The 26,084-nt window shown below is 40.6% G+C and overlaps 1 protein-coding gene across 4 annotated transcripts in view; it reads right to left on the reverse strand.

Annotated features, from left to right (window-relative positions):
• Positions 1 to 1,895: 1,895 nt before the first annotated feature.
• spop (speckle type BTB/POZ protein) overlaps positions 1,896 to 26,084 on the reverse strand; it is a 112,616-nt gene continuing 88,427 nt past the window's right edge. For all 4 annotated transcript variants that reach the window (XM_075453727.1, XM_075453728.1, XM_075453729.1 and 1 more), the window contains 5 exons: positions 19,567 to 19,744; positions 13,957 to 14,012; positions 10,539 to 10,661; positions 7,381 to 7,523; positions 1,896 to 4,932 (listed from right to left, as the gene is read on the reverse strand). In XM_075453727.1, coding sequence (XP_075309842.1) covers positions 4,788 to 4,932; positions 7,381 to 7,523; positions 10,539 to 10,661; positions 13,957 to 14,012; positions 19,567 to 19,744 — 645 coding nt within the window. In that variant the 3' untranslated portion in view covers positions 1,896 to 4,787. The remainder of the gene's footprint in view (positions 4,933 to 7,380; positions 7,524 to 10,538; positions 10,662 to 13,956; positions 14,013 to 19,566; positions 19,745 to 26,084) is intronic.

Here is a 26,084-nt window from a genome sequence, read left to right on the forward strand (position 1 = left end):
GTATGACACCCAATCACTCTTCATCCCTCTATCCATCCATTACCCCTGTCACTTCATCCTTCCATTTCTCTGCCCCAAGGCCTGAGCTCCCCCCGCCTGTCACAGATGATATCATCTGAGTGGATTACTTGGGATATCATAAGGGATAGACGGTCAAATATCTCCTCACAAAGGTTATAATATACTTAATAATAATGAGGTATTAGCTGGTGTTGCTCCAGTAGCTCCATATGATGACTGATTCTTCTTTCTTATTAGGTCAGGTTTGAAAAATGGAACGAATGATCTTGTTAATGTTGGAAATTCCCTTCTCAATAGTTCATATTTTAAAATATCTTATACAAAAAATACACAACGTCACATCTTCAGATTTAGAAACAGGTTCAAGTGTTCATACGGTCTGTTATATTTGCAGCTAAAAATGACTAATAAAGAATTTAAGTCTTAGCATCATGAAAGCCCAAAGCTATCTTTATTAAACTTACTGACTTCTTATATCACCCTACTAAAATGCGCTTTATCAATTGTTGAAATACATCGAATTATGTTACATCTAAAGCTGAGATAACAAATAGTTTCTATGAAAAAAAGATCAAAACAAATACACGAACCGTCATGTGAAAACAGAATTAATTCAAAGCTTTTAGGTATTAGGACATGATAAATAATCAGCTGGTCCCCACCAGGTCTGTAAATTAAATAGACACAAACTCAGATGACTTGAGCTGATTAATTCAAACAGTTCTTAGTGATTAGTGAAAAAGCTAATGTGTAGTTGTTGCAGTGGGCAGGAAGGACCCTCTGTAGTGTTCTTTGCTTCAGCAAAGTTTAAGAAGTCTCTGACTGAACACACTTTGTTGTTTGATTACAATGTCATGTGGGATTTTTGCTCACTCTTGCAGGTGATCAGTTTTATTCATATTAATGACAGACTTAAGCATGATGTGCAAATTCTACTAATTTTGCCTCATTAAGAGATGCCGTTTTGTTGATTTTCACTCACAATCTGGGCTGGTTAAACCGTCTCACCTTCATCTAGCAAGTTTCTGCAGGATATTAAGGAAATATTCACACAACAGCTTCTTCATTTTGCCAAGTGTTGTTGACATAAAAACTGTCGAGGTACAAATTGTAATCCCCTGAACTGAAAACCAGCGGACGGTCTGACCCTTTACCTGCCGCTCTCCTCGTCTCTTTCCCGTCACTGACATCCGTCCTCTCTTTCTTCCTTCGGGGTAGTGCAGACCACCAGGCATCAATCTCCGCCCGCCTCTTCCTCCTCTTTAGTGATGGCGGGCTGACACAGATGCAGAGCTTGTCACAGCACTGACCTACCACGCCTTGCTTTCCTTTCTCCCATAAAAAGATGAGTGAATGATGGGGAGGCGAGGAGGAGGGAGGGAGTGATGGACTCGTACAGCATGCATAACAACTGAGAACGCCTCTCCACATGCATCACTCCATCTACCCCCTCCCAACTGTCTCATCTAAGGCCAGCAGAGAGACACAAGCACACACAGATCTTTACAAAGACACAGAAGGTTGACTGCAAGCTGCTATCTGAGCTCACTATCAAAGCCGGAGGAAAGGGGGAAAAAAAATCATCCACTGATGTATAAACTTCAGCTCACAAGGGGAAGGTCACACAGACGACTTGTAGCAACAAAGCTTCCCACTTTCTCACGGACATCCCCCCAAAAAGCAGCATGCTGACATGAATGTACAATCACACTGGCTGGAACAATTTGACTTTTATGGCAAAATTCCTAAACTCTGAAACATTGGCTGGAATGATTCTCTTAAGATCTATCGAGCATTACAAAGTGTAAACTCTCTTTTGGCCCTCAGCTTCTGACACACTTGTACATGTTAGAGAGATATTCACACACCCTGGAGAGAGTTTAGACAAAGCAGTTCTTTAATTCATAACATGAAAACTGAAAGTGAGGTTGTTTTTTTTGTTGTTGTAGAATTTAGGCTGATTTCTAATTTGATGACTCAGCCACATTTTAAACAGCTGGAACAGAACAGCAGATAAGGTTTGAGATGGGGAGAGTAAAACTGCAACATATTCGGGAATTTCATGCCAGACTGCACATACAATCATTAAAAGATTCTGGGAATAAAAAGAAATCTCTGTACACATGGGACCCAATACTGATACAACACAATTCTGTTGTAGAAATCACTGCATGGACGAGGAACACTTCCTTAAAACACTGTCAAAGAGAACGCATCTAAAAACATTGAAACGAGATTCAGAAATTGTGTTTCCTTCTCTGGGACTGAGCTCATTTCAGTTGGATTGAAACCAATCACACTATCATACTTAGATGTTTCCCCCCCCCAAAATCAACGGAAAATGAATTCTCTGAAGAAGGGAGAGATCTTCCTGCTTGGTTTTTGCAAACAATTCAAAAGGCAGCGTCTGTGGGATGAGTAACTTTTACATCTGTGAAGGCACAACTAATGCTACATGATGCATACAGGGTTCAGTCAAAGGCCTTGCTTTTTTTTTTTTTTTTTTTTTTTTTTTTAAAAGGCGATGCCAGACGATATTCTGCCCGTATCGTGACAGCAATGCTCGTAACGCTGGAGTCCCGGTGCCGAACGGGTCGTCCTGCAGGCCAGACTGGTAACCCACTGAAAACATTTCAGCATTGTGAAATAAAAAAATAAATTAAAAAAACATGAGGAAAAACGCTCTACAAAAACGCAGATGTGACCTACATTACAATGTTTTGGTAACCCACTTTCACATCAAAGTCTTATTCCATCATTACAGTCCAGCTTAACTTAAACTTAAACATTCTGTTTGTTCACACAGAGGATGTGTTTTTATAAAATCACCATCAGAGTTACAATACTTTTTCCTTTATATTAATTCGGCCTTATAATCCTCAGTCAGCAGTCATAACATTCACAACATGAATCGCAGCATCCCTGATTCAGGCGGGTCTGCTCAGTGTCGGTTTCTCTTCCTTCACTTTACGTCATCTCTCTTCTTAATTATGTGCATAAAATGATCTAAAAATGCATTTTTAAGAAAACTCACATGTCAAATACGCTACCATCAAATGATCTAGTTACACAAATTTCTCCAAAATGCTCTTAACGCTACACCGGACTGTAGGTATAACGATGGCTTTCCTTGTGTTTGATTAGCAGCATGACGAAGCCAGAATATCCCCAAAGACCGGCGGCCAGACTCGCTGTTTGATGGGGAGTGATTTGTAGAGCTCAGGGATGAGCTTCCTCAAAGCCCATGGGGCCACAACTTTGGTCAACACAAGGAAATCCCTGTTAAAATACAGTCCAACAGAGAGGTCCAACTCTCTGTGGAGTGATTACAACCTGTCTGCTCACTGAGCAAGGCTAAGAAGGCCAAGTCAAACAGGCTTGCAACCATAAGTAAGAGCTGAGTCCACATACTACGCGGCTGGATATGAGCCCTCGCTGTCGGCACTACACAGAAGACTGAGCTTTGATCACATCAGGATTAAGAGAGACTGAACTATACCTTTAAGACACAGTGAACTGGCAGCAGGTTGCAAACAGCTATACCTTAATAACCTCATGAATCATTATCTGGAACATGTGGACAAATCCTAAAGAGGACAAAAAAAAAGACCCAGACATGCTTGAGAAAATGAAAAATGTATTTCATAGGTTTCATGACAAAACATTGTTTTAGTCACTAAGATCGGCTGCGCGTGTCTTTTTCTGCCGTTTTTCTGCTCACACTGTGTGGATCAGCCAGCTTTAATGCAGGAATGAAATCCAATTTTGTCGAGTGGCACTTTCAATAAAGTTAACACAAACAGAACAACCACATTCATGACAGTTTTGACAAGAAGGGAGAATGCAGCTTTTCTTTGTGCGGCTTTTACGAGGAATGAAAAGTGAAGAGAAAAAAACCTACGCGCCGCAGATTACGAGAAGAGCCAGACTGTGCCGCGTCTCTACTCTGAAGCGAGATTCCCTCTGCTTTTTAATTTCCATTTAACTGAATCTTAACGGTCCTGTTATATGACAACATGTAAAATGGTGCCTCTGTGATTTAAAGACAAGTCCATTACAGAATATGAAAGATCGTCTGATTCGGACATGCAAGTAATTCAACCTGCCATCCGAGTGAAAAACGGTTGATCTTTCAACTAAATACATCAAAACACTGCGACCGCCCCTCAGACATAGTAACATAGCTGTAATTTCTGCAAATCCTGACCTGTCTGCCAGGCTGAGGACACAAGCTAAACACTGAGCTCAGATGTGCCTTCTTTCAATAAGGACAAAAAAAAAAAAAACAGTTTACAAAACACTATTTAAATGATCAGCAGGAGCTGCATGGTCTCTACAAGCACAGTTTGGGCTTTAACACTGTACGTGTCACACACATGTCACAAAATAGTGTTTTCAAGGATAAGCATTGACCTTTCATTTTCAGGATCAGTTCTTTACAGGACTCACTCGCAGCAGACGTTTTCAGCTTTCTAACATCTTAGACAAAGGATTTGGAAAACAGAAGGCTGTGGGCTCTCAATCCATGAATATCCATGTTCAGATCTTAATGAACTCACTCAACCTCCACCTACAGAGATGTGTAGCACCTCCTCTGTGGCATGTCTGGCTCCCCTAGCGATATATAGCCAAGCCCTTGTCAGTCTTGGGTCTCTGTCTCCTATCTGAGCAAAAGGAGGTCCGGGAGAGAGAAGCAGAGAGGAGCGGAGAGGTCGCCGGTGCAGGAGGACACAGCAGGGTTAGGACAGGAGAGTCGCTGCAGACCACTAGGACTGTTTCAGACGTTTTCTTGGGGGACCCAGGAAAGGGCACTGGGCCGAGGCCAGCAAGTGATATGCCTCTGCCACCAGGTGTGGATGAGAGATCACCATGGACTTCCAGCCCGATGTCTCCATCACATCAGCTGCATGACTGAAAGCAGACAGAGGAAAAGGTGGTTCAAGCGGAATGGAGAGGCAAATAAACACACCAATATGACTCCATCTAAGGGAAGTGCTGCTATGAGATATACAGATTTGTCACACCAGCTGGCAGAGCTGTTGTTTACTTCATATATTTAACATATTTAACCAAAGAGGTCATTTTTGAGAAGAAAAAGAAACTGATATAAATATGTGGGCATGTGATGAAAACATCTGCTGACTAGTGGTTTTATCATATCAAATTATTTATAAGATTATTACTCAGTTCATCAGTAAATCAACAGAAAATGATTATTCTGCTGACTTCAGATAGTACATTTTCAAATAAACATAAAGAAGAACATTACAAAGCTGTTAACTCCTAATTATGAGGAGGTGCTTTGATTTCTGGACCACAGCTTCTCAGACCCGAACATACATTATACCAGCTCGACAACAATCCACGAAAACTTTGCTATATTTAATTGTTTTCTGCTAATGTCTGTATACTGCTGATCACAAGTGCTTCATATGATAAACAAGTTGAGTCTCAATTCCTCACATTCAAGCCGTTTGTTCCAAATCCAGTACTAACCTTTATTGTGCCCCTATGATGTTAAGCAATCACAAGTTCAGAATGAAAAAAAAAAAAGACTAAATGTCACAATGAAATGGCTGAATAGAAAAAAACACTTTTCAAAAATCAATAGTTGTTTTTTCTTGTTTGTCTTCTTACTGGTTACTTAAGCTTTCAAGTAACTGCTTTCTCTTCAGTCTACTCCTGCAGATAACCACAAAGGAAGTCCTTTTTCCTCGTGCATTATCAGCGTGTGTGTGCAGACAGGTCGTATAATTAACTGCTGATGAGTTAACTTGTGGTCATCACCTCCCACAAATGTTAGCTCACACCAGCAGACACCCTCCTGACACCCTCAGGGTGTGCGGCTGCACTATCACGCACACCGCTGTGTGGCCTTTAATGACATTTCTCATAATTAAATTATGTGTAAATAAACAACGGCATGTGTGCTTGTGCATGGTCGCTCGTGTGTATGTCTTGGCATGTATGTTTTTGGCACGCTGGTGGGTTTGTTGTGTGTGTGTGTGCTCATTTGTTGTCTGCACAGCAACTCCAGACCTCCAGCCAACCTCTGACCCTATTCTCTGTGGAGGAAGTGGACCCCTGCTTACAGTAATGGCCAGTGTGCTGCAGCTGAGACAATAGGCCAGCAAAAGGGCACAAGGAGAGCAACCGCAGCAGGAGGGGAAGATAGAGGGATGTGCAGAAGAGAGAAGAATAAGACAGCCGGGGTGACAGATAAACGGGGAGGTGATGAAGGGTAAACGGTGGGAGAGTTTCGAGGAGAGGGTCAATTATGATGACTATTCAGTGCTAATCATCATGCTGAGCAGAACTTCTACAAAATGGAAAGAAATGTTATTTCACAAATTGACTCTGGTTCCAGATTGCTGTTGGACTGAAAAAGGGGGAAAGCTGTTTAAGCTTAATAAACAAAGTAGATAAAGAGTTTGGGTGGCTTTACTCTTTGCTCCATCCCTGAAGAGGATGAATAAACGAGACAAGAGGGATGATAAAAAGAACTTCTATTGTCTCCATTAAGTGGCTGTAAGATGCTTCAGAAGGCTAAGAGGCTGAGGTGCTACTGGGGCAGGATTATTGGTTCCTCTGCGTCGCCACTTTTCGATATTCTGCCTCTAAATTGATTTTTGTTTTGCTGCTCTTATTGCTGTCAATTGTGTCCGTAGGAGGAAGGTTGATAACGCCTTGCTGGCCAGGAGTCCCTTGTGGCCAATTTTCCCACCACCACAACAACACTGTCGCAAATTAAACTGTCATAACGCCCATAACCACAATTAATGACTGGGATTAGGGGCAGAAATCTGCATTACTGAACACCTTTAGGCACACTAAAGCACAGAGCAGGACAGGAATAAAGGGAAGAAAAGGAAGGAAAATAAAGGAAGCTGAAGCCCAGGCAGGAACAAGGCCAGGAGATGTGGTAACACTGTAACGAGAGGACAAAGGAATGAACAAAAGGATGGGAAATGTGTTTGGCTGTGAGGCAGAGAATTCAGAAAACACGGCGAAGGTGATGAGCAATTTAGGCGGTGACAAAAAGAAAGCTTTTTGTTGCAACTGCAAATCCAAACACTGGATCAATCAACTCTGTGGGCATGAATAGCAGTTACGGATGCTAATAGGCTCTTTCTTACAAAAACAGGATGACTGCAACATGATTAACATCAGCAATTGAACCGTCTGAACTGTTTTTAAATGAAATTTTCCTTTGGAGATAAAAGAGATCCCACTAAAAAAGTGAATGACTCCCTTTGACAAGAAGCTGAGCATACAAGTGTGTGTGTGAGGAAAAGATGTTAGCATATGTGTGGAGGTAGCTCTGGAGATGAATGATCTCTGTGCAAGCATGCAGCTCACTAGTTGATGAAGTCCACAGCGTGCGTCTTGAGCTGTTCGGCGCTGTGCAGGTCGGCCAGGATGAGGATCTCTGCAGCATTCTCTACAGACAGATTTGTGCACAGAGCGTCCTCGCACATCACCTTCAGCCTCTCCAGAGCATACTGCCAACGACAGAGAGACACGAGACGGCAGGTAAACTAAATTACTTAAACAGCACTGCCACCAACAACTACTGCTGCCCCGTGTAATGATACGGAAACAGAATAACTCCACCGCAGTGACAACGAGGCTTAAATTGAAAAACTGTGGAGGAGAGAAGGAAGAGGAACAATTATGCAAACTGAGGAAGGAGTGGTGATAAGGACGACTATCAAAAGGGAGGCAGAAGGAAATATTTCCAGAGTTTGATTACAAAACTGCCAGGCACAACAAACTTTTGTCATACTTTAAGATAGTTTGCAGAGGTTCAGCAGACACATCAGGGGACATCGTGTTGCTTCAGTTTTGCAAGGCATATATTTACCTATGATGTGCAGGGGTTGGAGGCACCCTTAAGTGAGCCTTTTAATAGGATGTTTAAGACTCTTCTTTCATGGACTAGTAAGCAACACAAAGTGTTCTCTGCATGGAGGATTTGAGGATCGGTTGAAGAAAAACAAACTCGGAGCTCCATGTCATAAAGCAAATGACAATTTCTTCCAGACGTGGGAGGAAAAGCTCGAAATAACCATTTTATTTATGAAAAACAAAGAGCGAAATCCCAAAGTCTTTAGGTTTTATTGTTGGATTACTATGAAAAGTTATTGAGATGTTTTGTATTGAGGAGCTACGAGTTTTATTCAGATAACTGCGATCGTGGAACTGCCATAATCTCTTCATTCACTTGTTTGAAAGAGCTGGAGGAAACAGAAAAAGACGTCACATTTCTACATTGCTATTAACCATGTTAATAGAGTTGGCTGACTGACTGACTGACTGACTGACTGACTGACACCTTTGAATGACGTTATCTTGCTGCATGCCTGCCTGCTGTGGACATGCTAATATCTGCCATGTGTAATTTTAGTTTAGAAACTTTAAAAGGCAAACAGATATATTCTCATTTACGTTCTTGGATTAAATTCCAATAAATGACTGTTATTCTTTGAAGTGTTGGTGAATCATCAAATACTTAGTGGATTTATACTTATAGTGGCATAAAAATAGACAAAAACATGTAAATCATTTATCACCTACTAAACATTCAGGGGGATTGACAGACCTTATAGCTTAAAGTTTAGGATCTTTAAGGGGCTTAGGCAGACACTGATCTTGTTACTATGCCATATTCTGCTTGGAAAACTTGGGTCCTGGTACTCATGTGGATCTTGTCTCCTAACTAAAGGTTCCAAACCAAGTATCTCTCGGCCCCTCAGCCCCAGTGCTGCAATGGCACTCCCTAATAAAATTTGCCCTGAACTGCTATTTGTCTGGAGGAAGACAAATAAGAGCCCAAAGCATTGACACAGCCTCCAACTCCTGAAATGAGTGGGCATCCATGTGGTGCCTCGGAACCGAAGCCCAATCCACCCAGCCAAAGGATCTGCTTAAAACGTCCAGTGGAGCCAGAGTCATGGTTACTGTGAATTCGCCTGTGTGACAAATGCATGGATCAACCTCCACAAAGAGAAAAAGACGGAGCAGACGGTTGTTTTGAGGAGAAACTCTGATAAAAGAGTAGAAGGACTGTTAACTGGTTAAATGTACATGCATGGAACATTTTGGCATCTAGGAGTCCAGTGTGCGACCACAGAGAGTCCTTAACGGTTTGCACACGTGAATCATGAGTTTGACTAAGTTAATGTCTCAGAAATGTGTTACAGAGAACCTACACAGTGTTAGGCAAATAGCTTAAATGTCATGGCTGATGACTGCATGTAAGGCCATAAATACAGTCTGTCCATATCCGGAGCAACTCTGGGTGACTCAGTTAAGGGAATGAGTGGTGCCGACTGGACGATCGTGGTTCAGTCCACAGGTTTAATAATGTTTAAACTAGTGCTGGGCGAGTTAACTCGTTATTATCGCGTTAACTCGCTAATTATTTAACACCGATAAATATTTTAGCGCGCATTAACGCAGGTTTTATTTTTTATTTAAAAAAATAAATAAATAAAAAAATAATTTTTTGGGGCTTTTGTGCCTTTAATGGATAGGAAAGTTCAGAGACAGGAAGCAGGGTGCAGAGAGAGGGGGAACGACACGCAGCACATGGCCGTTCGATGCGAGACTCAAACCGGGGCCAGTTCAGCGAGGACTATAGCCTCTTGTACATGGGGCGCCTGCTCAACCCACTATGCCACGGACCACCTCTGTTTTATTATTTTTTTTAGTATTGTAAAAGTCTGTTGCTCACAGGCTTTTATTTTGTAAAAGTCTGTTGCTGTCTACTGCGGAACATGAAAAGAAAGTAATCGGCGGATCCACCAAACATGGAGAAAGGTACGGAACTTTTACTCGGCCATTTTCATTTTAAAGTTCTTCCAGACGGCGGAGTCAACAGAACCAAAGTCATCTGTAAACACTGCCAAGTTGAATTGTCTTCTCAGCGTAGTAGTTCCAGTTTAAAATATCACTTAAAGGCAAAACACACAACTGATAGCAGCAAGTCATTCAAGGAAACAGACAGTGGAGCGAGGCTTCTACATAAAAACTACAGAAAGATGCTGATGTTAAAAGTGTGTTTGCACAACAAATGTTATGGCACTTTCATTTATATGGCAGCACATTTAAAATAAAACTAAATGCTAAAAGCTATACGCTACTTTTGAATTCATTTTTGGATTTTGCGTACAAATGCGATTAATCGTGATTAATCAGGGAAATCATGTGATTAATTAGATTAAACATTTGAATCGTTGCCCAGCCCTAGTTTAAACACCTGTTAAACTTAAAACAACAGAAAGGACTTTATGGGAGCCGTTAGCTGACAAAATACAGATGAAGTTAGTTACAGAGGAGTAAAATCTGTTTTTACATGTGCAGGACTCTCCTGGACAAGAACAGATCGGAAGTGTGTGCCGGCTCTGGGCTGAGATGTGTCTCTGGTGTGTATTTTAGGTACATTATCATGCACACCGGCTTGTGTGTAAATTTACATTGTAACAGGTGCAAGCACACACACACACACTGTGTACCTTGTCAGCTGCAGCCAGCAGGTTATCAGCCATCTTGTCCAGGTTGGGGGCCTTGCCTGTGTAGATGAAGCACATCATCTCTTTGAAGACATCTGGCTCCATGTCATTTATCTCCACACGGTTCTGAATGGGTGGAGAGGACAGGAGAGTGGAATACACACAGGCTTTATCAGGATAAAAGGCAAAAGAAAAAGATTAATGCTTTGTCAATCTTTCAAAAATCACCCCAAGCAGCAGAGTATTTCTTATTCTATGTGAGTTTGCAAAATTCTGCCTTAACGAAACTCAGTCACTCACTCACCTTGTTTAGCACACACACGGACGGTCCGCCATGATACAAAACAACTTCCGAGAGCCAGATGATAAGGAAAAAAACCTCTAAGAGCCATTTGAACAGTCTGAACACGCTCCAACAAAACTACGTTCTAGCACATTTCTAATTCTTTTCCTGAAAGTGAATCCTGAGCATTCATTGCTCGACTGAGCCTGCAGCCAACAAAGTAAGCTTTATCGCTCTCTGGCACAGTGACGGTAACCTGAGCCTTTCCCTCAGCACTGAGAAGAAAAACACCGCAATAAACCAATTATAAACAGAGTTTTATCATCACCAAGGTGACCAGTGGCGTTTCAGCAGGGTCAGGCTGGGTATACTAACAGTTTAGTGTGTTTGTGTCAACTCTGACCACTCAGTAGCAGCATAACCACACAGAGAAATAATCTGAAAGCAGCAGGTCTGACCTTGCAGCTTGGGGCTGCTACAGTTTCAGCAATAAGCACAAGACACACGCAACAACGTATGCAGTCACGGCAGAATTACTCAGAACAGGCCACAGAAGGGCAATTTTTTACTACGTTAATCAACACAAAAAATGTCCAAACAGTTCAAGTGAACACTATACAGTCAACTGTCCCTATACAGAGTGTGTCAGTATTTTCTAAGCTGAATGTCGCTTGTTGCCAGAGTATCCTGCAGCTGATGAGCTGAGTTTTACCAGACGAGCTGGAGATTTAACTGCCAGGCATTACTTCTGCAAAGACTGTGCACGTTTGGGCTTTTCTGGCTTGTTTGAACACAACCAAGTGCAGCTTCTTCTGGACTGTGAAGGTCACTTTGCTTCCTTTTTTGTTAGCTGTGATGGGTAATAACATCAAATTATGCTGTTATTTACAGCTGCTGTGCATTAACTGTGCACATTTCAGTTCACAACAAGTCAGTATTTTTGGCTTGGAGCTTCCAGCCCTGGACTACAAGCATACCCTGGCTTGAAGAAAGCTTTGGTCCACAGAGGCCTGGGACTGTAATTGTGGCTCATGCTTTCCTACTTTTACTGTCCTCTCAGTGAAGGTGCTGAGGTGACTAAACTTATCTTGCTGACTTCCAAAGTGTGTTGGAGTCTTAATGTAATGTAACAAATATCACCACACAATTTCACTAGAGTCACTTGAGTAAAGAATTAAGAGGATATCCCTCTGTAATATAAAGTCAAATTTCAATAGTGTCACATAAACAGACAACAGTCCTGCTGTTACAGTATCTCAAGCTCTCCTCCAAACACAGAGCAGCCCTCTATTAGAGTGTTTCTTTATGAGCTCGTTTATCTCTCCTCTATAGAGTGCTGCAGAGGAGTGTTAACTCATCTATCTGTTTTCCCTGAATTGTATGGGGACATGGCCCACCATTTCTCCCCGTTTCTGATGAAGACGCCCAGTTAAGCAGCAATTAAGATGCATTTCCTGGCTCTGTGCTTTATAATTTCCCCATTTGAGCTGTGCAGGCATCAATATTCCACTGACATGACGGCTAAATCACCACGGTTCAATTTCACCACCTCCTATCAAATGAAAACAACCAAATGTGGCACAGCAAACCTGTGCATCTCACACACAACACACACACACGTATCCTGTATTTCCAGTACTTCAGACGTCATTCATTTCCTAATAGCTTGCACGACTTAAAAATAGATGCTCAACCCAAAACCTCAACTCACCTTTGAAACAAATTCTCCTTAAAATGTTATGTTAATATATTTGTATATGTTTATATGTTCACATATCTGTTTGTATGTCTTCTTTGTCCCCAAAAGGGAGACTGAACCCCAGACTGCACGTAAACAGATTTACATCTCTATAAAAGCATAGCATACACAAAAGAAGAGCCGACAAATATACACAGAAATACTACAGGTCGAACATCATCTAACATCTATCATATGCATCACTGTCCAAATCAAGTACATTTGGGGAATAAATAACAGGTTGGAAATAAAGGTTTTGCAGTTAGTTTTTTAGGCTGTAATGAAATCAATTTAAAAGTTCCAGAGCCTGACATTCAAGTCAGAAATGTAATAAATCAGCATATTTATCAATGAATAATGTCACCGTCTGTGGGTTTTGTAGAGTTTTAGTTTGTGTTTTGTCATTTAATTTCTTTGCGTCGGTTGTTTTTATCAGATCTTCAAGTTTGGTTGAATTTGTCTCGACTTTATGGTTCTTTGCCGTTTTTCAGTTTGTCTAATTTTCTCCTCTCCCCACACATCTGGTTTAAGTTGGCTATAACTTCCCTTTGATTTGTTCCCTCTGTATCAATACTTCCTGGTTTTCATTCTATTACCTTTAGTCATGAAGCAGATGCTTTAATCAAAGTCACTTACAAGTGTGTTCAAACTTTAGGACTAAAAGAAAACCTTGCATTAGGATTAAGAGGAAAATATCTGAAAAAGGACACACATTCTGTGTGAACATAATCAAATCTGGAGCATTAACTTACATGCGTTAAGTAAGAAACAATGTGAATGGAATAATATTATAGTTCTCTATTAAACTTGACAAATTGTAAAGATGAGCCACAGCATCTGTTGCTTTGAAAATGTATTGATAATTCTAGTTATGGTTAAGGTAAACGGTAGAATAGAGCCAGATCTCAGTTGCTTGCCACAGATGATTTTGCATTAAGATTGTAAACTTGTGAGAAGCTTAAAAGAAACTGAATGGACAAAATATCTCCTAAACTTGGATGCGTTCCCAAAATCTTGCTATTGATCAATGGCACAAATACAAGAATTAAAGTTAATTGAAGTTGAATCTATGAAAAACTTCTTCAGATTGAGTGTCAATTCCTTTGGAATTAATCAATTTTAAAGGACAGTTTGGTCATTTAATTGCAAGTGGGACCTGGATCAAGAATGAACCTGTCTTGTTGAAAAGATACAGCTTGTTTACGATTCAGAGAGAGATTGTGAGGCAATTTCTTTCTCAATAATAGCAATTGTGTTGTCTTATTCATTCTATAAATAAATTCAAGAAATTCTACACATTGTAGCCTTAATGACACAAGATAATAGGGTCAATATGAGATGGAGGAACACAGGGAGACACATTCATTGACACGAAAGGAAAAAAAAATTTGACTACTCACCTTGGTACTCTCTTCCATCTCATGCTCAAACATGGCACTGAACACCGGCGAGCGCGCTGAGACAGAGAAAGGAAAGACAGAGACGGAGAAAGGAGGGCTTGTTATTGTGCGTAGTGTTGATAACATGGTCAGGTCTCTGATTTCCGTGAACAACCTGCCACTGGGCTTCAAGAGAGCAGGGGGATGACTGACAGCCCTGACAGCTGAAGAGGCACCATGTGGAAAAAAGTAATCTGCAACTCCTTCCTGCTGACACACTCATGATCACCTTTCTACTTTGTTAAGCCAGTATTCAGAGCTGACAGACTGACTTGACCGAAGCTTATTTGATATGATATACATTTATAAAGGTCTGTCTTAATGTTTAAATATCATCATCATTTGCAGCATGTCCACACAGCCTATTTTATTTGTTTTTTTTGAAGGAGCAGGTCCTGCTGTGTTCTTTTCTGCAAGGGGACATTGATCAACACAGATTATAAATCCCCACATTTCAAACTATCCCTCCAATTACACATAAACCATGTGAAAATCCTAATTCGAGCAAGATTTTCACATATTTAGTTCATATCCAAAGCTAACAAAGAAAAATTCTGTTTGACAAATGAAAACAGAGTCTGACTTATTCATTTTTGTTTGGATTTGTGTTTTCGTCATTAAATCCGTGACGTGAGCTACTTGTTGCATTGTTTTGAAAGCTAAGCGCAGCGGGTTTTCTCGCTGAATATTCCAGCCGTGACCGCAGGAGGAGAGGTCATGTTTAATCTCCACCGCAGACAGGTCCTGCAGGCGCAACCGCAGCGCAGCAAATTAAATAAATCACTCCAACTTCTGCTTCTTGAAATCACTGCTGTAAAATTATTCAGCAAGATTAAAATAATCACCACATCTTGGCCCTGTCGCTCCACTTAAGGCGATGTCACCGTGTATTTTCTCTCTTATCATCCCAGCCGTGACAGCAGTTAGTTTCAGCACAGGCGGAGGCTGAACCTCACAGATGGAGCTCGGCCTGAACTCTATTCCCAGTCAGTTGTTTACCACATACGATACAGCTTGGCCTTTTACTAAGACTCACATAGAAACTACCGTCGCCATTTTCTGACTCTTTGACACATTATCATTTAGCAACTTATTAAATTTCAACACATTATTAATTAGGTGCCAAAGTCAGTGATATGACAATTAATTCAACTACTTAATAATGGGTTGTTAATGCAGCTAACCATTAAATTACTCATTTGGAAACAGGTGCCATCAGTCAACCTGACGAAAGGCACAAATAAGTAATAATCATTGTAATAATAAATTGTGTTATTCAAGTGAGTGCCAAGATTATAATGGGACATGTAAGTTATAAAGATCAGAACCTTTTGCTGCCGTCGTGGATCTGATTACAACAGGAAAGAGCAGATCGTGCAGCCTTTTCATACATGTTGTGTTTCATGTTTATGATCAGGACAAAGACAGAAATGACCAAATTTAGGTTATTTAAGATGTTTGTCATAGTTCTTTTTACTATGACATGAAGCGCCCCTTGTTGACTCCACACTGTAGGAATTGAGGAGGATCATGGTTCATAGAACCGGTGGGTCCTGTTCCAGCATGAGACAACCCATCAGTGACATAAGTGTACGTTGGCTGGCTAAAGACAAGCATGCAGCACCGGCAATGGCCATTTCAAGAAAGGTGCATGAAAGCTGCATAAAAGCTTGGTAAAATGTCTACTGTAGACAGAAGCTAATTACTTTTAAAATACTTTGAAAAATGGAACAAAACAACAATCGACTGCCAGAAAAGTTCAGCATTTATTGTGCCGGTGTGCACTGAAACTTAACAAGGTATTTTGACTCGTATGCCAACACGTTTCAGTGTTTCTACTGGAGGTGCAAAGGCAAACAAAAATCTGTTAAGGAATGAAGTTCTCTGGTCTACAGTGAGTGCTTACCCTCCAGGGGTCGTCTGAACTGTGGAGTCCAGAAGTACCAAACAAAAAAAGACATTCAAACTCAAACTCTCCTGCTCTTTGTTGTGTTTGCATGGAAAACAGAGGAAGACAGCCAGACAAATGATGTCTTTGCTCATTGTTTTAATCAACAATGCTTTATATTGTTGGGCTTTTATAACAGATATTCTCTGAGTTTTGCAACACAAAGTTGGCTGCACACACAAACAAGATCAATACGGGATCCCACACAGGATGAATGCTCCATGGGTCACAGTCCCTCCGCCGCTCTGCGCTTAAAGCACAAAGAGGTAGACCTCATATGAGTGAGTGAATTACTGTAACCATCATAACTTAGGTGTGCTTCAGATTTACAGGCAGCTAATAATACAGTGACCAAATACTCGTGCACAGGCTGGTCAGTGGGTGGAGGAATGATCAGAGACAAATACGTGAATGTGAGTGAAACAGAAGCAAATGAAGGCCGTTTCTAATGTAATAAAAATGAGTGGAAATAGGAAAACCCTCAAAAAGTATCAGTTCGGCCCCCCTCTCCCTTAAATAACTGGCCAATGGGAATCTGTGAAAGCTTCTAAGAGGAGAAACTATATAACAAGACAGCTAGATGCCAAATATGACTGGACTTGAAGAGTCTTCTTGGTTCCTGCCTTTATGTCACATTATACTATATTTGTAAAAAAAAGAAAGACATGCCAGTCAGCTAAATCTTTTAAGTCTCTGGCAAATTAAGAAACGGTCTTCTGTTGTTTTCTGTCATTAATGACTGGTTATTCATTATGCTTGGTTTATCTAACAAGGATACTGCACATTATGCACATTGCTGCACATGCGCCAGACTTTTCCAAAAAGGCTATTTCACATCTGTAGTGCCTGAACAGATGTTACGGATCCTGGGGCGAGCAAGCTCAAAGACACAGAGCAGCTTAAATATTTGCACTGAGACCAAACTCAGCACTAACTGGGCAGGTGGGACTCCGAGGACAAAAACTATAGTAATTCTGTCTGGTGCAGTTGAATACTGGTGAGCTCATACTGCAGCAACAAAAAGGGTGAGCAAGAGCCTGATGGAGAGGGTTGTAGTGAGGGAAGAATGGAGGGGAAAGAGAAAGAGGAACCAAGAGACAGGAAGACAAATGTAGGAAGATGAATGCACAGAGAAGAATATGAGGAGAAAAAGACAAAGCGCAAAGACTGAATGAAGGATAAACAGTAGAGGGCACAATGAGGGATGGAGAAACAGAGGTGGAAAGAGAAAACAGAAAAAGAAGGAATACAACAGGCGAGAAAACTGAAAAAAAGAGTGATACGGAGAAAAGGTAAGAGATAAATAAGGTAAAAGACCCCAAATGAGACAGATATAAAGATCACATGTGTAGTGTATAGCCAATTTGAGCTGCTCTCCCTCCTTCGTTTGATCCCTCTCTGTCCGTCTCCACGGCGATTTACGGCCGGGAGAGTTGTCACGGGAACAGCCGAGAGGGGGAATAACGAGGAGGAGGGACGTCATCTGAAGCAAGCAGAGCAGAGAGAGAAAGAAAGCGAGAGCAGAGGAGAGAGGGGGGGACCCCAAACCACAGCAGCACATAATTAAAATGGTTCCACACACACACGTTTCAACAAATCCAATAATGAACAGCCTCCCCTCGTCTCCGCAGAGACACACAGTTCACCAGTCCCTCAAACTTCTGCCGCCTGATGCCGGCTGTCATCAAAGTGCCAATATATGAAACAAGTTCACGTTTGTTTGCTCGAGTGTGTGTGCAGCTATTTTTCATCTCACCTAAAGGCTAATGAAGACACACAGTTCAAATTTCAAATTTAACCATCCCAGCGGATAGCAAAATTATTCATTCAAATGAAATGTAATACTCGTCACAGCAAGAAAGTCTCTGAAATTCCATTTAGACCAAAACTGAACTCTCCATTGAAACCTGGAATAATGACAAACACTTCTATGAATAATACAATACACTAAACTGTGGGTATTAGTGCCGAGATAATTAAAAATGCTATTTTCATACTGAAACATTGCAATATTCAAATAAATATAAATGCATTTTAGATTTTTATGGATGTTTACTCTGATAACAACACACTAGACTCTAATTTCACCCCTGACGGCACTAAAGGCAACGAGGGTGAACATTCTCCAGCATCAAATATGAGCATTTATGATCAAGCTAAATTTGATGCACGTGGAGTTTAACGTGGAGCAATGATGCGCGGCTTAGACCACAGAACAAATGGTCAAAAACACACAGGAATCACACCCCTCTGCAGAATTTAATTCCACCGCTTCTTTTTGGCATCAGCAGAGATGGTCTTCCTCATTCGCAGGGCGGAAAGGTCGAGTGGTGAAGAGGTGCAGCTCTGTGTCGTTCTTTACATTTAGTCATGAAACAGATGCTTTATTCAAAGTCACTTACAAGTGAGTTAACAAAATTCAAACTTAAGTACTAAAAGAAAACCTTGCCTAAGCATTGAGAGGAACATATAAAAAGGACAAACAGTTAAACAAAGTGGGAACTAATATGGACATTTGGCTCAATCTGTATCTCTAATAAGCACTCCACCTGTTCCATGCCTCCTGTATTTCCTGTGCTGCCTTGTGTCTATGGATACATTACTTCTCGTTATGCCTGGAGTCTTACACCACAGGCCGCTAATATGACTGTTTTCGTGAAATGTTGATTCTTACTTTTGGTTATTTCTCTCAGTTCCACTAAAACTTCTGTTAAACCACAACTGGGATTCCTTTCTCAAAGCCGACTCACTTTGCAGTTACACAATTGTTAAACTCTACTTTGTGTTAATGCAAAGGGGATATTATAATGTACAGTGTACTGTTTATAGTGCAAATAATTTCATTTCAGAATATCTTTAATGTTTCAATTCAAACATGGAACCAGTCAAAGGTTTGGACAATCATTTTAAATGAGGCTGTCACTAATGCCCACTAACATCTGCCTTTTGGGTATCATGATGAAGTGTTTAGCAGTATTTAATCCCTGTCTTTTATCGGTTTAAGCTCCATTCTGTATTGATGAGTACACAACACCCTGATGCGCACACTAATTGATGAGTTGATAAGAGATTGATTGATTTGTAACCGTCTCTCAGATAGCTGGCAGCTCAGAATCATGCCTGCAGTGAGGTGCTGACATTCCAGTCAAAAAATACCAAACAAGCTCAATTATCTCAGAAAGTTGGGCTTATCAGAAAATACCACCTTCAAGACCCAGTTTAATGCCATCCCTTCATATCGTCATAGCTACGGTCTTGTCCCCGAGGTGGCAGTGGTAGTTTCTGGACAGGTTCGGGAGTCTCTGTAGCTCCAAGATCCCCAAAGATAAACACATTACGACTGACAAGGGTAACGGGTTTAATCGCTTTGTTTGAGAGGGTGGACCCATTTCATTCTTTTAGTGTAAAAATAGCATAAGAAAGCATTTGAGATTAAGCTCATGCTCATACTGAACACTTTGTACCCGACATGATCACTATAATCAGGTATCACTGAATGTAAGTAATTATATCAAAGAACAGTAAGTGATGTGCTTTGCATCAAGAGAGGCTTTTAGCACCCACATGCTAAATATAAGACCGTATCCATCACCTGTCCCAGATGTGCTAAAAGTTGTTCTCACCTGCCAGTATGGCTTTGTGTGCTTGAAACTTCTGGCCAGCGACACACAGGGAGCAGTCGGTGAATCTGGAGCTTTCCCACAGGTCTCCAAGCTCCTCAGCCAACCTGCAGTCAGGAACCTTTACCATGTTCATGGCGTTCTGGCCTGAGATGTTCACCGAGTCCTGCACTACACTCACCTGAAAGCACACACACACACACACACACAGCAATACAAATAAACTACTGACCTTTTCATATGCCGGTGACAGACAATGAGAGTTGGTGCATACTAAGAGTTATTCTAGGGCGAACCGATCTGTTAACAATCTGACTAATTCACACTGAGGCCTATAAATGGCATACACTGTTCATAAAAGAAAATTAGTCAGTCAATCAAGCATGCTGTGAATGATTAATGTGGGTTCTCTTCCTCTGTAATCAATACATCAGCCACTCAATATGGGAGCAATTCAAAGACAACCTATTGTTCCGTCTTTATCCAATCAGACGGGGTACACTCTCAAACAAGCCAGGCGTTGAAGTCAAATTGGGAGCGCCAGTGTGTGTGTGTGTGTGTGTGTGTGTCTCTGAGTGTGTGCATGAGAGTTGTCTGTATGCCTTCCCTGCTGATTTCACCACCTGTTCCAGACAATGTCAACCAGACTCATTTATCTCTCAACAGGACTCATTGCACACGCACACACAAGCAGACCCACCAACACAAACGCAGCCACATATCCACACGTCCTCATTACACGTCATTTCTGACAGAATTGACTGACTTGCATTTTTTTTTTTTTTACCTGGGTGCAGTACACTGTAATCAGCCAACACTGTCTGATCAGGCAGAGCCTAGTTTAGAACATAACGTACTTAGTTAAGTTATTTGTTTGTCGTCAGTAAAATGATGATATCATATGATGTGAATTTCTCTATAATAATATGAACTGACTGTTTTTTCCTTGCATGAAAGGGAAATATTTTATGGGCTTTACTTGGTTTAACAGAAAAGTATAGGTAGATATCTTAGTACCCACACACAGTACCAAACCTGCTGGATGAGGATTGCTTGCAAAAAGGCAGGATACCAACAGCTAAATGTGATCATGACATGTTCATTTTACTCCATGATAATTATTTCATGTCTGTGTAATAAAGAAATTCATTTCCACAGTTATGATTATGGCAACATAAATGTTATACGAGGGTTATTCAAAGCAAAAAATTTAATTTTAAAGATGTTCTTCCATCCAGCACAACAATTACAACAGATTTCATTACACTATCAAACTGTTTACCTGGTTGTTTATTGCAATACGACCAGACAAAGACACTTTACACCAGATATATAAAAAGAGAATCATTATTCCCTTGTTTTATTGCTAAACTGCTGTCAAAAATCCCCACAGCATCCCCACAAAATGGCCTTGTTCTTTAAGCTGGGGCATCTGAGGCCGACACCCAAAAAAACAAACACAAAAACATGCAGGTTCCTTCTTCATTCAGCCCCACTCAACCATCTGCCCAGCTATTTGTCCAATGCCACATCCGTCCACCTATTCAACTTACACAAAAAGAGTCCTGCAAAAGAACGAGAGCCACATACAAAAGAGAAATGTGTGGCAAGCCAGAAATTGAATGTCAAGGAACCTTGTTTGCTCCTGATGGGGGTTTGAGGGCAAGTCTGAAAGGGAAAGGAGGACAGAAAAAAAAGGGAGACAAGGACGGATAATAAAACATAAGAGGAGTACAAGAAAAGGGGGAGGGAGAGGGGAAGATGTAAGGATGGGAAGAATGCAGAGAGAACACAGACGCAGAGATACCGGGCAACAGACAGAGAAAAGAAAGAAGCCATAACACACAAAGAGGGTGGGAGAGATCTACAGCTGAAGATGGACTCTCACAGCTGCAGCTCATTTCTGGCACAAAAATGAGCTGCCAGGGCAGAAAGATGAAAATGTCCCTTTCTAAAAAAAAACTATTCATGTCTGGTTCTCACAGTGGGCTCTGTTGATCAGGCGGATGCAGGTCTGACTGACTGACATGCTTCCATCTCCTCAGGAGGAAGGGACAGTCGCTCACAGTGGCATTCATACGACACCGATAAGCAAAACAAAAGCCAGGGAGAGCTGAGGCGTCTGTGTTTCAGTTCGGAGGGAAAAAAATAAACCCGTGCAAAAAAGCCAATTGGAAGAGAAGCCTGTGAGCCTGGTCAATGTGTTTGGGTATAAATAGCCCAATTAGTATGGTGGAGATGTTGCTGGGATCTCAGATGCAGCACAGCAGAGCCGGTCTAATTACTGGCTAACTTGACCAATTATTCCACTGTTTAACCAGGCAGAAACTAAATCGCAGCACCTGGTTATTTAGACACACCGGCTGCCCTGACAGTCGTCACCACATTGGCTGTCATCTTCAGTCACTGTCAACCTCCTCGTCTTCCTCCGTGCATCTTCCCCCATCACCAAAATGCTTGACATAATGGATGAGTGGACACAGACAGTGTATAAACTTTATGTGAATTTATGGAATACGGTTAAGTAGAACACACCAAAATAGCACATTTTCATGCATCTTTGTCAGAAGTACTTAGTTATTTTGTTTACCAAAGATTGGTTGTCTTGTCATGGCTGGAGGTGACCAGCCGTAGTTTATTAAGCTATTTAAATACCATTCCATCATTTAATAACAAGAATTTAAAATATTGTCCTCCCAGGAGAGAAAAAGCAGCGTTAGTCACCTCAGTGAATGTCCAACAATCATATATGTAATTGATTTAACTGACAAAGCCCTTTAGTTGCCATAGCAGCTGCGATTCTTTACCATTGAGTTCCTGAGACTGTAATGTAAGTCTTTTTATCTAATTAGTTTGGTAAGGCCTGAATTCACAAAATCTTTCATTTCTAACATATGGAAAAGGTAAAAATGGCCAACAATAACGTCTGGATTTGAGCCATCTCTGCATTTCTGTCAGTATTCTTTTTACATGGAAAGAAATGGACAACGTTGGTCAAATTCTGATCTGAACGAGTGTCAAACAATAATCATAATAATCATTTGGCTGTCTGTAATCTTTTGAGGCCTCGGGTTATTCATTGTGTTCTTCGAGCCGTTTTAGCAGCTGCTGCTTGGGGGGGAGAGGTTATGACTACCAACATAACTCTAATAACTCTAATATAAAACACAATTGTTGTTTTAAAAAAAAAGATATGATTGATTGTACCATATTAAGAACTGTTCCTAAATCTCAACCTCTCAAACAGCACTCCTCCATAAACTCACGAACATCCATGAACTGCTCACCCCTCAAACAACTCATCTGCGACTCCAAGGAGGAGGAAAAAAAAGGGCCAAAAATTTCACTAAACACTTTTGTTGGTAAAAAAAGAAGCAGTTTGAGACGCATGAGTCAACAGTGGACTTCTATTCCCACAATGACTTGTATTATCAGGAGATAAGTTAAAAATGGCTGAATTCAGCCATCACAGCATGATTATTTACAGATATCAGCCAAAAATGGTTGTATTCATGTATCTTTTTTGCATTCTTTTCTTGAAATGTCTTAGAGAGCCAAACAGAGATGAAGATATTAAAGTGTTGAACCAACGAATCCACCAAGTGATTGACTTTTATTTATTACCCTGGTGTTTTAATGCTCATAATGATGAAGACGACGTGAATACAACCCCAGGTAAAGAATAACGGTAATGAAGAATCATTGCTGTTGTATCATCACAATCATCATTTGTTTTGGTAATTAAGTTCCCAAGATAAGTACTTGCTAAAGCACTTGCCTCCCAGTCAGTTCCTCAGACATCAAGATGGATTTGTCGTAAGCTTCCACTAAACCCTCCAGGCAACGCAGAGTTAATATTGAGTTTCAGCACCCAGATGATTTATTCATAATGCATCAATCTTTTTCTGCTTGTTTATGTGTTTGTTTATGGATTTACAGTGTTTTACCAAGCGTGAAATAGTTTGAAAAAGAAAAAAAAATCTCATCAAATTCATTAAGTTATGGAACACTTGTTTGTTTTTTTTTCCTCATATTCTTTCTTCGGTGCTTTTGCAAACAACCTGGATGCAAACAAACGCTTGGACGGACGCACACTCACCTCTCCACACACTCTGATGTGACTCAAAACTTTCTGGAGATGTCAAAGACAACCCAAGTGCTTCACTTTGCTGGGATCATTTCCTTCTCCCCTTCTTCTTGCTTCTATCTGTTTTTAAAGTGGCTTGCATCAACATGATTTGGATTTGCACATTTCATGTTGACCTATCCTACATTATGAGCTGAACTGGGATAGGTCACTTCTAATCTGAGGTGCATTGCTGCTGACTTCATGGAGGACTGCATGGCACTCGATGAGTGTCTGATCCTACCAGCGCTGTCAGGATACATCACATGTATCCCTCCCCCAAAAGCCTTTAGAGCAAATCATTGTACTTCGATTTGACACATATGGTATAAATTGGTCCCACTACTAAGCAACTCAATATTAGTTTTGCAAGGGAGCAATTTACTAGACACATAATATAATTTTTCTATGGTATGGAAATAACCTGTTTGATTGGGATACATTTTTGCACCAACGAGCCAATTATTCAGCTAGAGTGCGTAAATTCATTCACTTTCTAAGTCCTTCTTCTAAGGAATTAACAAACTGTTGAAACGGAAAAGAAAATAAATGCTACCCAACTCTGCAGGCAGAGCCGGAGGCAGACAAGGCTGTAAGTTTCAGAAAGGCCTGCCAGATTAGGAAAGAAGCTCTGCCAGAACTGTGGCTGTATTGTAGTTGTTTATAACTCGAGGTATAATGCCAAGTTTAATTATGCCACATATTTCAGGAGAAAAAAAAAACAAATACTAAGGTTGGTGAAGCATAAAACATGTAATTTTTTCATGAAAAGTCCACGTGATTCTATGTACCTTTGCAATCTAGCCTTGATTATTGCACATAATAAAAAAAATGAACCTAAATGCATTTCATAAAACTCATTTACAAGGTCGGGTCATCTGCAGCATCCGAGGAGAGGCTGACAACAGTTCCTCATTTGATGAAATGCATCATTGAAATCACATCATGACTCACTCAGTTCGGATTTTAAACTGCTCGTTTACTCTGCCCTCGCTGCCACCGTTCTGTTTTTCAATTCAATACATTTCTGCTCTCTTGTCATAATTAAACTATTGTCCTCCCAATGTTTAGCTGAAGCCACAGTTTTTCTCTCAATAACAGCTATACGCTCTTGTTGGTTATACTTTGTTATTGACAGGTTAACACTCATCTATTCTGTTCCACACTGTTGTTTTTAAATAGAATAAAACAAGAACACTCTTATTAGCTGAAATGAAGACTCTACAGTGAAAGCATTGCATACATATAAAAAAGTGCTCCCCAACAGTGGCAGCCACTGCATACTAAATGGTTGAGAGTCATCCAAATCTGGCTGCTTGGGGCTATTGAAAAGCCAACTGCTGAGCTCTGTGGAGGTATCTACACAAACATAGACAAATATAAACAGGACGGCTGGCACAGAGCAAATGAAAGAAACATTCTCTATGCGGTAAATCATTAACTGTAACATAACTGTGATGTGTTTTATATCAAACATCATTGTCATCCGTAGATTCACTATTAGTTGTGTTGTTGCTGTTTTAATGGAACAAAACCCAAAGTAATTACAAAGCAATTCAGTACGAGAGCAGAAGCTTATTGTGCTTTTAATTGTGGACTTCATTATGTGTCATTTAGATATTTAATGAAATTTGATGCATTTTAACCTTAATTAAAACGTCTTACAAGAAAATACTATGCATTGCAAATGAAATGGACCTGTGTAATCTGAGACTCCAGTTTTCTGTTTAAAACCTCATAAATACACACAAAACAAGCACATTTCATCTCAGCTCGCAGCTTAATAGATGTGTGATCTTTAAACACGACGTCTGAACTCGCGAGCACAAAACTCATCACCAGCTTTTTATAACGCGTGACTCGCCCTCCTCTCTGCAGGCCAGAGTAAACAAGCTTGATGTCACGGACCCACTCCAAAGCTTCCTCACTCCCTCTCCCCTTATTCATTCTTTCCACCACCTTTTAGCTCTTATTGCTCAAAATCACTTAAAGCAATGACAGAACATTTGAGCTCGGAACCATTTTGATGGAGGACTGCTCTCTGGCAGTTTTATAGAACCATAAAAGAAATTCAAAGAAAGGCAGGAGCTGAAAGCTTAATCATCTTTAATTAAAGGCTATTCGCTTTATCCAAGATGATGATTATGGTTGGTCAATCTCTATAGTTAACCTATAAGGAGTCATTGGAAGCTATTTGAATACTATCAACACTGTGTTTAGTGAATTTTTCCTTTGGTTTACAAGAAGTAATTAGTTTCATGTTATTGCTTTGTTTGTAGAAAACTGAAGAAGAAAGCCAATCACTAGCTTCTGGGTGAGTAGTCTAAGCTGTGACACACACATATTAAACCAAAGACCGGAACAACTGATAAGCAATTTAGCTGGCAGCAAATCA

Source organism: Odontesthes bonariensis, chromosome 21, assembly GCF_027942865.1.
Source record: "Odontesthes bonariensis isolate fOdoBon6 chromosome 21, fOdoBon6.hap1, whole genome shotgun sequence".
Taxonomy (NCBI): domain Eukaryota; kingdom Metazoa; phylum Chordata; class Actinopteri; order Atheriniformes; family Atherinopsidae; genus Odontesthes; species Odontesthes bonariensis.